The sequence below is a fragment of the Loxodonta africana genome, chromosome 19, assembly GCF_030014295.1.
Source record: "Loxodonta africana isolate mLoxAfr1 chromosome 19, mLoxAfr1.hap2, whole genome shotgun sequence".
NCBI classification, from domain to species: domain Eukaryota; kingdom Metazoa; phylum Chordata; class Mammalia; order Proboscidea; family Elephantidae; genus Loxodonta; species Loxodonta africana.
In genome coordinates, this window is record NC_087360.1 from 11,725,654 (window position 1) to 11,739,028 (window position 13,375).

General features: G+C 53.8%; 1 protein-coding gene across 3 annotated transcripts in view; it reads right to left on the minus strand.

Annotated features, from left to right (window-relative positions):
• The window catches only part of RBM19 (RNA binding motif protein 19), a 161,062-nt gene that overhangs the window by 18,628 nt on the left and 129,059 nt on the right, over window positions 1-13,375 (minus strand). For all 3 annotated transcript variants that reach the window (XM_010598952.3, XM_010598950.3, XM_010598951.3), the window contains exon 24: window positions 611-723. In XM_010598952.3, the coding sequence (XP_010597254.2) occupies window positions 644-723 (80 nt within the window). In that variant the 3' untranslated portion in view covers window positions 611-643. The remainder of the gene's footprint in view (window positions 1-610; window positions 724-13,375) is intronic.

Genomic DNA, 13,375 nt, shown 5'->3' on the forward strand with positions numbered 1-13,375 from the left:
GTACAAAGGCCCTGAGGTAGGAATGAGCCAGAAGGAAGGTCAGAGTGGTTGGGGGACAGTGAGTGAAGGGGAATGGCCACCCAGGTGCCTGGCCTGGGTGTGGCTGTGCAACCTGGAGCAAGTCCTGGAGCCCCTCTGTGCCCCACCATCCTATTGGGAGGAGGGCGTGCCACTGTCCACCGCTCAGGACTGGGAGAAGCCAACACAAGGACCTGTGTGAGAGCAGCAAATGGCTCATGGCAAGTGCTGGTTTGCTTTCGTTCACTTCCCAGCCTGTGTGCTCCACTTGAGGGGCTTCTGAACATGGCTGCCCTGTGTGCCCTGCCCTCCCTGGTCCTCCAGTGCTGGCACTGAGCAGGCTCACAATCAGTATCTGGTGAAATGCATCAGTGGATGCTATCTGGTGTCCAGGATGCCTGGTGTCAGGAGTAGGAGTGACCTTGAGCCAGTAGAGGGTGGGCTGCCCGCCACCCCCACCAGCCCCACTGAGAGAGTGGTCCAACCTGGAGCAAGTCCTGGAGCCCCTCTGCCCCCAGTGCCCGCCCACGCGGGAAGGAGCACAGAAGCCAGAGCGGCTGTCCCTAGTCCCTAGGGCGCCGGAGCCACGTACCCACTCGGTGCCAGCTTGCAGCTGAAGGGTTTGCTACTCGCTGTCGTTGTCACTGTCTTCCAGCTGCTCCAGGATCTCATCCAACACCACAGACTGCTTTTTCTTCGGGGGCTCTGTGGGAGCCCAGATGGCAAGAGAGGAGAAAAGAACAGCCGAGAGGGTTGGGAGGCAGGAAGGGAGAAATGACAGAGGGGGAGGGAGAACAAGAGAGGGGCGGATCAGAAGTGGGGAGAGAGGCCAGGGACGGAGGAGAGAATGGAGGCAAGGGAAGTGGTAGTGAGAGAGAGGAGAAGACCCGAGGTGGGGAGAGGAGAAAACCAAAGGAGGAAGTACGAGAGGGGAGAAGGAATGAGGGAAGAGAAGACCGAACACAAGAGAAGAGGGGGAGAGAGAAACACGGTGGTTAGGCGCAGCTTCACCTCGGGAGGGACTGCCTCTCTCTCAGCCCCCTGAAGTCTCCTGCTTCCATCCCAGCCATCACCTGGGCCATCACCTGGACACCCTCTTAGGCATCCTACCCCCAGCAGAGGATACGGTTCCGCTTAGAAAACTGGGGCGGGGAGAGGCCTCCCAAACAACTCTCTGCCTGGTTTAGGGGGGATCTGGAAGCCTTCCGAGGGTCTGAGCCAAGTGCTGGGCAACATCTGGGGAAACAAGTAAATGCTGTTGCTGTTTTCATGGAGACCGCAGACTCTAACACCACGTAGTAAGTGACTGGCACACAGTAGGTGCCCAGTAAATGTAGGGGGAATGAATGTAGCGCTCAGGGATTCCAGAGGACCCAGATGTGCCTGGGAGGCATGGAAGGAATAACAATTAGAGGTGGCTTTGGAAGGAGGGGCTATTTGACTTGGGCTTTGAGGAATGGAGAGGAGTTCTCTATGAGGAAACAGGGAAGGGGATTCAGAACCACGGCATGAACAAATGCATGGAAGTACGACAGTGTATGGTGGCTCAGCAAAATATACACATCTTCCGGGCCCCAAACTGGCTGGTCCCTCTGGCCCTTGGGAAGGTAATGAGGGTGGCGTGGGGTGGGCTCTGGGTCTGCCTGCTCTGTCAGTCCCTCTGCTATTCTAACCACTCACAGGTAATGCCTGACTTGTAGAGGTGGCTGTGAGGAGGCTGTCCAAGTCCTTGCGTCTCCCCTAGCTCAAACAATGCCTCCTCTGGAAGTCTTCCAGGTGGAAGAAGTTGCCCCACGACACTTCGCCTCCATCTTCCCGTTGCGTGGTGGGTTCCTGGGGGTGGTGCCCAGGGTCATTCTGAGCCCCTTGCCTTAGCACACTGCATGGCACTCAGCAGGCGCTCACTGCTTATCTGCCGAATGCGGGATGAGTGAATGGCGCTTAGGGGAACATGGGCTGCCGCATGGCAAGGTGGAGGGAGGCGTGGGAGACTCGGAGCCAGTACCCAGCCGCCCGCCCGCCTGCCCGCCCGGGAGCCTCAAGGCCTGGCAGCTGTGTCCATCATTGTTAATCATGAAAAGGGAGCAGGGGCCCGGCTGGGGCGGAGGCCCACAGCTCAGACACTGGTTTCCTTTCCTGCTCCCCCCTCACCGCTCTCCGTTTCCTCATAATCGCCAGGCTCTGGAGGTGCACAATGGCCTCTGGAAATTGAATTTGTGCAGGTAATAGGAGCTGGGAAATAGAAGGGCCACAAAATAGGGCCCAGGCCTGTCACTGGCAACCCCTCATGGCTGCTAACAATGGGATGGAGGCAGCAGCTGCCTCCTGGGCCAGCGGGTCCCTGCTATCCTGGGCTGGGGCTGACACCCCTGGGACCCCTCTCAGTGCAAACAAGACCAGAATCCAACTGAGGGGTGGCCAGCAGTAGTGGCAGCCGTTGAAAACCTTATGGAGCACAGTTCTACTCTGACCCACATGGGGTCTCCATGAGTCTGAGTCCACTCAATGGCAACTAGGTTTTGCTGGCTACTAAGCCCTGGTGGCGCAGTGGTTAAGAGCTTGGCTGCTAACCAAAAGGTTGGCAGTTTGAGCCCACCAGCTGCTCCTTGGAAACCCTAAGGGGCAGTTCTACTCTGTCCTACAGGGTTGCTGAGTCGGAATCAACTTGATGGCCACGGGTATATACATGGATGACCAATTTTCCTAAGAATTAGAATAAAATGCACTTAACATTAAAACTATTTTAAGCTTAACTTCATCTAATGAGCATCAATTCCCACAGCTCTGAGGCAGGTACCGCCATCTTAAAGATGAGGAAACAGGCTCAGAGGAGCAAAACAACTTGCCCAAAGTCATACAGCTGGGGAGCTGTACATCCAGGGACCCACGGGAGAACTGAGTATAAAGTCTGAGCATCTCCACTCTGCCACTGCCCAGCTTTTCAAAGCTCATGAGAGTTTATACAGGAACATCTAAGACTATGAGGCATTAAAACCAGGTGCTGTGGAGTGTATTCTGACTTACGACGACTCCATGTGTGTCAGGGTGGAACTATGCTCCATAAGACTGTCAATGGCTAAGTTTGGGAAGTAGATTGCCAGGCATTTCTTCTGAGGCACCTCTGGGTGGACTTGAACCCCTAACCTTTCTGTTACCAGCCGAGTACATTAACTGTTTGTACCACGAGGGACTCCATCATCGATACTACAGTTGTTGATTTGATGTCCCTCTTTGCTATGAGGGCAGTAAACACTAAGAGGGCCTGGGACTGTCATAGGAAAACCAGCACATGGGAGGTGATCAATAAACAGCTGTCAGGTAAAGGAATGAAATTATTTGGTTTGTCCAGGCTTAGAGGCATGACTGCCATGCCCAGTTTGCAGGCTGGAAAACAGAGGCTCAGAGGTATCCCTCTGACCTGCTGTGGAGCAAAGGGCGTGGATAGTGGTTAGCGACTGGCTTCTCCACGGCCTTGGACGTCAGTCTTGAGGCCCAGCTCTGCCACATACCAGCTGAGTGACCCTGGGCAAGTCACTTCAGCTCTCTGAGCCTCCACTTGCACATCTGTGCAATGGGGATAAAAATAGGACCCATCTCAAGGGACAGCTGTGCCTCAGGGCTCAGCACTCACAGACCATTACAGTTCTCATGGGCCTAGAAGACCTGCCTCAGCTCCATGCTGGGGACCTGGGTCCTTGGCCCAAATGCCCCTTGGGAGAAGGTGCAGGGCCCCAAGTTCCCACCAAATGCCACCCCGCACCCCCCGCCCCTGCCAGCATTGCTTCCATGGGAAGCACCCTGCTTGCAGGGAACAGCTGCTGAAATCCCACTTCTCCGACATCAAAAGCCTCAGTGGGTTTTCACCAAACAAACACAATGCAGAACCGGGAAAAGGTGTAAAATAAATAAACGAAACAAGCTGTGCATTTTCTTGCCGTATTACAGCTGCACCCGGAGATAAACAACAAGTGAATGTCACCAAACATCAATACCCGAGAAATTAACTTGACAAAAAGCTCAGCCGTCCCCCAACAGCCCCCGAGTCCTGCCCCCTCCCCCTGGCCCCCAGCCTCCAACCACCATTTTGCATTTCTGGAGTTCCCATCTAATGATTTTATTTTTCAATTAATTCCTTGACAGAATGCCAGCCCGCATCATTCTCCTTTCCCTGGCTGGCGCTGTCGCCCTCCCCGCGTGGAAGGCACAGGCAGGCAGAGAGAAAGGAGGGAGCGAGGGAGCGAGCTGGCGGGCGGGCGGGAGGGGGCTGTCGGGAGGACAAGAGCCGGCGCTTCCTGGGGTTTTGTTCCGGAGGCAGAACGTTGAGGAAAGGCAAGCCCAGAAGAGTGAAGAATAGCGTGGCTGCTGGGGAGGAAGGGTATTCTGGGGCAGGCGGGAACAGCCAGGGGAGGGAGGAGATGGGGGCAGGGAACTGAGGCTGCCAGGATCAACCCTGCCCCTCCTGGGTGGGCAGCCTCAGCCAGTGGCTTCACCTCTGTGCTCAGTGCCCGCGAGTACAGAATGGCTATCAAAATGATAGCACCCAGCTCCTAGGGGGCATAAGAGTATTAAGAGTAAATAAATGTATGTAATTTTAAGGCCTTTAAAAGGCGCACTGGTGGCGTGGTGGTTAAAGTGTCTGGCTACTAAGCAAAAGGTTGGTGGTTCGAACCCACCAGCTGCTTGGCAGGAGAAAGATGTAGCAGTCTGCTTTACAGCCTTGGAAATCCTATGGAGCAGTTCTACTCTGTCCTATAGGGTTGCTGTGAGTTGAGATTGAGTCAACAAGCAACGGGTTTGGTTTTTTTTTTAAGTCCTTTAAAAATGAGACAGCGGTGGCTCAGTGGCAGAATTTCTGCCCTCCGCGAGGGAGACGTGGGTTCGACCCATGCCCAGTGTACCTCACGCACAGCTACCACCCACCCATCTGTCAGTGGAGGCTTGCGTGTCGCTAGGATGCTGAACAGGTTTCCACGGACCTTCCAGATAAGAGACTAGGAATAAAGGCCTGGCAATCTACTTCCAAAAATCATGCAGTGAAAACCCTATGGATCTTAATGGTTCTATCCACAGCTGATCGCTGGGATGGTGCAGGACCGGGCAGTGTTTTATTCCATTGTGCATAGGGTCCCCATGAGCTGGGGGCCGCTGCGTCAACCGCAACAACCATATGAATGGGCTACAGCAGGAGCGACTGGAGATGGCTTCAGGCTGAAAAGTAGGCATGACTCCTCAGCACTGGCTGGGTTCTGGGCGGCAGGCTGGGTGGGGACTTTCTTACAGAGAACCCTGTCCCATTTTTTTCAGATAAGGAAACAGCTGGTGTAGGGCTTTGGGGAAGTCCCTTGACCCTGGATTCTCCCAGGGCCTTGAGCTGGGATCTGCCGGCTCCAGGGCCACCCTGTCCCACCGCAAGCAATGCCCACAATCCCTGTGGCTCAGGCTGCCTCCCTTGTGGTGGAGACACCGGCCCAGCCTTCCTCACGAAGCTGCACAGCTGAACTAAGCTCTGCCCAGGTGGTGGATGCTCACGATCTACACTGGTTGGGGGCTGAACACAGGCCGGAATGGGAGGTGAGAATCCCACCACTGCCCCACGCCTTCCTTAAGAAGAAAAGGTGTGAGACACCTAGTAGCCCTTACCTACTTGCATCAACAATGTTCTCAAGAGGCTTCTGGTTCTCAACCCAACTGCCCAACAGAATCATCTGGAAAACCACAGATGCCCGGACCCAACCTATCCCCAGGGGTTCTGATGCAAATGTCCTGGGGTGGGCGCTGGGCATGACCCCAGCTACTATTACTGCCATTATTATTCACAGGGCCGAGAACTCTTGGGTGCCCTCTGTAGCAGAGTCTGTAGTGCCGGCCCAGAGCTGCCCTGCATAGTGGTTCTGGGGAGCTGCACTGGTGGCTACCTGTCCACAGGGGTTGGTGAAGACGCTCAGCTGGGATCATCATGGACTGAGCCCACGGTAGGGCCATGAGGCCACACTAAGCCGGGGGCTTCTGGGCTTGGGCCTGCATGAGTTTGCACTAGTCACAGATGCTGTGAAAACCATGCAGGCTTGGGTGACAGGGAGCACCCAGGGGAAGGGTGAGCCGGCAGAGGGAAAAGAAACAGGAAGGTAGAAAGGGGTACCCCACTTCCCTTTCTTGGGTCTGGAGGGATCTTTCCATTTCTATGGGCTTGGGCAACATCAGCTACCCACCCCTTCCCTCTTGGTGCAGACCCGGGGTTGGCAGTGGAGGCTGAAGGGAAGGAGTTGGTAACATCTCCTCATGGGGCCAAGGTGTGACAGCCACATCTGCACCAGGATCTGCAAGTACAGAGGCCTCAGGGGCCAGGGGGGAACGTGACTAGGTCAGAAGGTTCAGAAAGGAGACAATAGGGAGCGTTGTGGAGTGTGGCAAACAGGAAGCCTGTGCTTCATATAAATGGGGCAGCCTCTCTTCAGCCCTGGCTTACCTGTGATCACGCGGGACCAGGGTGGCCAGACTTGATTTTTTAAGAGGCCTGAAATCTCGATTTTTACGTCAGCTCTTCCAATAGTACGATGTTGTTGTTGTGTGCTGTCAAGTTGATTCTGACACATAGCGACTCTATTTGACAGAGTACAACTGCCCCATAGTTTCCTAGGCTGTAATCTTTATGGGAGCAGATCGCCACGTCTGTTCTCCTACAGAACCGCTGGGAGGGTTTGAACTGCTGACCTTTTTGGTTAGCAGCCAAGCACTTGACTGCTGCGCCACAAGGTTTCTTGACAGTAAAACGGTGGCAATTAATTAAAAAATGCTTTTTCATATCTTGTGAGCAAAATAAACATCCGTGGGCTGATTTCAGCTGATGGCTGGCTGGTGTGGCCTTGGATCTAAGCTATTTCACTTCTCTGCTTACAAAATCCCTGCTAGTCTCACTTGTGGTCCTGAAGCTGTGATGAAAAGCACCTCATCGGTGTGTTTTCCTTGGCTGGGCCAGCCTGCGGTCCAGAAGTGAAACTGGCCACCCCCTACTGCCAGCCACAACCCTGGAGGGACGCTCACCCTCCTCCTGCCTACTTCTAGGCCTCGGGTCCCCAGGCCCCCAAACCTTCCTCCAATCCCAGCCCGGCCCCTTCCCCTCCCGGGTTGGGTCGGAAATTCTCTGTCTGTCAGTTTAATTCCATGATCGATGAGGAAGAGCAGGAGAAATGGCCCGGCACAGCTGGTTTCCCCGTTAGCCCTAGCAGGGATTCCTGGCCTCACTGGCGACGGCAGAGTGAAATGTTTGCAGAACGCAGAGAACACAAGTCAATAACAATTTAGCTGGATTGGGAGCAAGTACCTTCCCGCACGGACAGCCACTCCCAGGGGAAGGGGGAGAGAGTATGCAGGATATTGTTGAAGCGCTCGGAAATATTTCCAAAACACCACTCAGCGAGGCTCAAGCAGGGGAGAGAAGGAGGGAGGTGGCGGATGACTCAGGTGCCAGCTCGCCTTTGGGTTCCCTCCAGCCTTCAGAGAGCACACGGGCTCCCTCCCCTCGGCCTGCAGTTCGACCCTTGCTAGGAGCCACCTTGACCAAAACAACAACTGCTTCTTGACTTTCCTTCTCTGGGCTCTGCCTCCACCAGCTGGGATATGAGGGGCATTTGAGAAAGACTGCGTCTCCTGGCCGATCTCAACCTTTCTCTTGGTACCACCGCCGATGCGCCCAGGAGCAGACGAAACCACCAACCACACGCGCCGCTTCAACTGGGGAAAGCAATCCATTCCATAAGGGCAGGGAGAAAACAGTCCTTAGATGCCCCTGTAGCGGACATGGTGGTTCAGGGGCTCAATTGTCGCCTTCCATGCAGCAGACTCAGGTTTGATTCCCAGCCAACGCACCTCAGGTGCAGCCACCACCCATCTGTCAGTGGAAGCTTGTGTGTTGCCATGATACCAAACAGGTTTCAGCAGAGCTTCCAGACTAAAAGGGACTAGGAAGAAAGGCCTGGCGATCTACTTCTGAAAATCAGCCAAGGAAAGCCCTGTGGATCCCAATGGTCCGTTCTGCAACTGATCACGCGGGTGGTGCAGGACCTGCCAGCATTCTGTCCCACTGTGTGTGGGGTCGCCATGAGTCAGGGCTGACTCCAGGGCAGCTAACGACAACATCCCCTGGTAGTGGCCTTTCTGGGACAGTCCCTCTCCACCCAGCCCATCTCCTGCTGTGGGGCCTTTGACACCTCCAAGGAGGCAGGGCTGCCATAGGGAAGTCTTAAGGAGGGGACTTGTTATGTTGGTAGATGCCATCAAGTTGATTTTTGACTTGTACTGACCTTGTGTGACAGGGTAGAACTACCTCATAGGGTTTTTTTGGTTATAATCTTTATGGAAGCAGGTCGCTAGGTCTTTCTCCTGGAGAGACTCGGGGTGGGTTTGAACTGCCAACCTTTCTGTGAGCAGCTGAGTATGTAACCACTGAACCACCAGGGCTCCTTAAGGAGGGGACTAGAAACACCCAAATGAAGGAATAAAACATGGGGCAAGGAGAGCTTACAGAAAACCTTCTGGCTCCAGGTAGCGGGAAGGCACCTCGGCAAAGGGATATTTTGAATAATAAATTCTGTGACTTCACATACTTGCTTGAACTTTTCTGACTGTGATTGTCAAAGCCCGATGATTATGTTTTCCTGGCCAAGATCAAGGAGGCACATTTGCAAGGGCTGACGTGGGGATCACAGGCTCTCTTGGCACCTGAGCTTTGGAAAATGTGCTGTCCTGTGGATGATTAAGTTATGCAAGGACTGTGTGTGTGTGGAGGGGCGAACTGTTGCAGGCTTTAAATATCATCTGTATGCTGATGACTTCCAAATTTGTATCTCAGCCCGACTTTGCCCCTGAGCTCTGGACTCATACATCTCTCTGTCTGACATCCTCACGGGAGTCCTGATACGTGTGTCCCACCCAACATGTCGGGAATGTCCCCGTCTACCCACCTGTTCTTCCCCTGCTTCCTAGGCCTAGCTCACCACGAGGCACCACCAGCCTCTGGGCAGCTCCGAGCACAAACCTACACCTTGATTTCTTTCCTTCCCTCGAGAGGCAAGCCTGGCTGCTCTACCTTTACCAAATATGCTCAAACCATGTGCTTCTCTCCTGCCTGGGTCAGGCCACCCCCATCTCCTGCCTGAATGACTATAACAGCCAGTAAATCAGACCCCCTGCTCCGTCCCTGGCCGTCTACGATGCATCACCCACACAGCAGTAAGGAGGTCCAATAGTGTGCATCAGGCCGCGGCACACCCTCCTGTAAAACCTTCATGGGCCTCCACTGCACTGGAGAGCAGCCAGGCTCCCTGCCATGTCCCACTAGGCCCCGTGCGGGCCCCTGCCGGCCTCTCAGACCTTGCTTCCTATCTGCCTCTGCCCTGGGCCTGTTCTCCAGACCCAGTGGCCTGTTTCTAATATGCCAGCTGCACTGCTGCCCCAGGACCTTTGCACTTGCAGTCCCCTCTGCCCAGAATGCTTCTTCCCCAGCTCTCTGGCTAGCTAGCTCCTTCTCATCATGCAGAAGTGCTGCCTTCTCAAGCTTTTCCCAACTGCCATATTTGAAACTGCCCCCCCTTCCCTTCTTCCACCACCTCTAGGGGTATATTAGGCTATCCTTTCTAATTTCCTTCACAGCACTTGCTGTCCTCACAACTTTGTCATTTATTTGGTTATTATTATTATTTTTTAATCACTTGTCTCTCTGACTCAAATACCAACTCCATGAGGGCAGGGACCTTGTCTTTTGTTCATTGTTCTGTCCCCAAACCAAAAAGAAAACCTGTTGCCGCTGAGTTGATTCCGACCCATGGTGACCACACGTGTTACAGAGTACAACTGTGCCCCACAGGGTTTTCTTGGTTGTAATCTTCAAGGAAGCAGATCACCAGGCCCTTCTTTCATGGTGCCACTGGGCAGGTTCGAACTGCTAACGTTTAGGTTAGTAGTTGAGCACTTAACTGTCTGTGCCACCTAGGGACCTGGGTCTAGAGTATGGCTTGATGTGATCAGTGAAGAATTACTGAATGAATGAATGAATGGAGTAAGGAGCAAAGCAGTGTGGCCTCCCTTCCAGGGACAGAGCTGGAGGTCTTAAGCAGAGGACTGTAGTGAGGTGCTGGGAGGCACAGTTACGACGCCCCTAGAATCCAGCCACATAAGATCAAACAATTGCACAATAAATACCTGACAGCAGGTGTGACGTTCAAGGGAGACCAGGTAAGGGTCAGATGGGGAATTCATATCTCTGTCAAGTCTTGGACAATTTGGCTGAGACCCAAAGGCCAGGGGGTTGGGGGAACAGCGGCTGGGCTGATGGGATGAGGTATCCAGCCATCAGGCTCCTTCCTGGCCCTGCCCCTGCCTGGGTACCTGAGGCCAGGTGACTGAGTGGGGCTGCACCCACCTGTGCCCCGAGGAGAGGTTCTCCCTGGTGCATGGTTTGCAGCTCAGTTGGGTTCGGGCAAGCAAGAGGGGGATGGCGCTGCTGCCAGCCACTTGACATGCTGGTCATGTCCTCGCTCTCAGCTCCGGAGGTGAAAGGTACAGACGCTAACCACAGCCCATCAGTCCTCCCCAGCTGGAATAAGACAACATGGAGAAGCAGAGCCACGCTCCTGGCCGAATAAAAGCCGGCTTGCTTGGGCCTCCCCGGCTGTGAGTGCTGCAAAACACAAGGGTCTGCAGCCGAATTTCTTCCATGCCATTATATTCTCCAGGCCGCACGCGCAGGGACCACTGCCTGCCAGGGCCCTGAAAGCTTCGCGATGCTGCAACCCTGCTGGTTTGTAACACGCTCCGGAAGAAAAGGACACAGCCAGTGGCGGACTTTCCACTTTCTTCCCGCCTGGTTCTCTTTTCACCCTCCCAGGAGCGCAGTACTGCAGAATGGCACTTCACCTACTCCCAGGCTTTGGGCTTCGAGTTGGGTTGGACGGAGATGAGAAATCCTATTCTTGTCCAGGGAGGGAGGGAGAAGAGGAGGGAGGCGGAGGGCGAGGGCTGGGGCTGGGACAGGGCCGAGGCGGGAGAGTGATTTTGTGGAGACCTCTGTCTTGCTTGTCCCTTTCAAAAGCAACTCTGTCTGGTTCAAGGTCTTTGCCTACTGAGGGCAACTACTCCAGACCTGCCTTTTGCTGTTCAATTGGGCAGGTATTTTGTAAGCATTAACTTGTGGGAGAAAATATACGGGGGCAGTAGATAAAACAGAAGCTTCCATTGTGGGGGAGGGACTGGGGGATGCTGAGCCCCTAAAGGAGCCTAGATAAGTGGCAAGGACCATACTGGCCCTGAGTACACCTAGTTCTCACAACAGCCTCAGTTTACCATTGAGGAATCATCTTCATCATCGTCATCATCATGGTTGCTACTGTGCACCAATAAACGCCTACTATGTGCCAGGCAAGGGTCCCTGGGTAGTGCAAATGGTTAAAGGTTCAGCTGCTAACCAAAAGGTTGGCAGTTTGAACCCACCCAGAAGCACCTCGAAAGAGAGGCCTGGCAATCTGCTTTCAAAAAGTTACAGCCTTGAAACCCCGATGGAACGCAGTTCTATCCTGTACACGGGGTTGCCGTGAGTTAGAATCAACTGGATTGGTTTAGGAGGCGGGGTGGAACAAATGGCTTATGCTTGACCATCATATTTTTATGCAAATAATGTGCGTTTTCTACATTTGTTTGCCACCCTTGCCCCCCCCCACAAGATATTTTTGCAAGTGTGCTATATTTTTTTTTACAGCAACACGTAAAAAAAAAACAATGGCATAGTGGTGCTTACGAAAATGCCTCATGGCAGGGAGAGGGTGGAGTTGGCAAATGTTATTTGTGTAAAAATACGGTACTAATCAAAAGGTCGGTGGTTCAAATCCACCCAGTCGGGCTGGAGAAGAAAGGCCTGGTGCTCTGCTGCCATAAAGATTATAGCCAAGAAAACCCTACAGAGCAGTTCTACTCTGACACACATGGGGTCTCCATGAATCAGAATCTACGGCAATGGGTTGGGTTTGGTTGTGTGCTGGGCTCTGTGCTACGTGCCTTGGACCATGTGGTATCTAGATTCAGAGGAAACACCCTGTTCTGAGCCCTTCCTATGGGTCAGGTATATTCACTCTGATTCTCCTCGCTTTCTCCCTCTCACACACACAGACACTTTACTGTCTGGGCTTATACAGGCCAGGCTCTTCTTTACATCTCATTCCTCTGCCCAGGGAGTGCCATCCCTCAGCCTGGCTTGACTGGAATGCAGAGATAATGGGGAGTGTTCTAGCCACCCCAGAAAATGAAGAAGAGTCAGTGGCTGGAAGGGGCAGGCGAGAGTAACAATAAGAGTGATGATAAACAAGTAATAGTGTCTGTAGGATGCTCACTATGTGGCAGGAGCTGGCCATAACTTTATTTGCAACATCTCAGAATTTCCCAGATGTGGAAGGCACCACAGTATCATTTTACAGATGGCAAAGCTGAGGTTCTGTCACTTGCCCAAGGACACAGAACAGGCCTGAGGATACAGACACTGGCGTAAACTTAAGGGGTAGCTGCACTCACTAGCTTTTACAAGGATTCAGTACAGGAAGATGGTTAAAAGCACAGGTTTGAATCCTGACTCTGCCATTCAGTAGCTGGGTGCCCCTGGGCCAGTGAATTGCCCTCCCTGTGCCTCAGTTTCCTTATCTGTAAAACGGAGAATGATAGGGTTCTGTAGGGTTCATTACTACACAGGAAAGCCTGTGGATAAGACCTGGTGTGGAGTATGCCTTAACAGATGAAGGTTGTTAGAACGATAATAATTAGTATTACCTACGCTCAACCTTGACCTAGGCTTGACAGGGACCTGGGGACTGCGAAGAGAACGGGAGGAGAGAAGGCTGGTCACCGGGGCCGGGAAACTGTGGCATCCTGTGTCAGCAGGTTAGCAGCTGGTCGAGCTCCAGGGACGGGAGCAAGCTTAGGACAATGAGGGCACTGGCTGGTGCCAAAGCTCCGCCCTGTCCACTCTGCTGCCTGCCACTGTCCCAGAGGGCCGCTCAAAGGCCGCAGGTCACCAGCTAGCTTCCTGCCAAACCTTGCCGAATGGTTGAAAGGCCTGCCTTTCATTCCGTGGTCCACATTCCACAGGGAGCCCTTTGTCGAAGCCTTGGCCCCCACCTGAGAGTTGAGTGCCTTGCTGGCAGAGTTCAGGGCCAAGGCCAGAGGTGGGGCAGGGAGCTGGGCATGGAGCCCACCTGCCCTGGAGTCTGCCATGGCCCTGGCAGCGCCAGACAATGCGGATTTCCACAGAAACGAGCTGGGTATTTTTCACCGTGGGCAAGTTGCACAGAGGTGGGAGAGTGGTCCAGCCAGCAGGGCA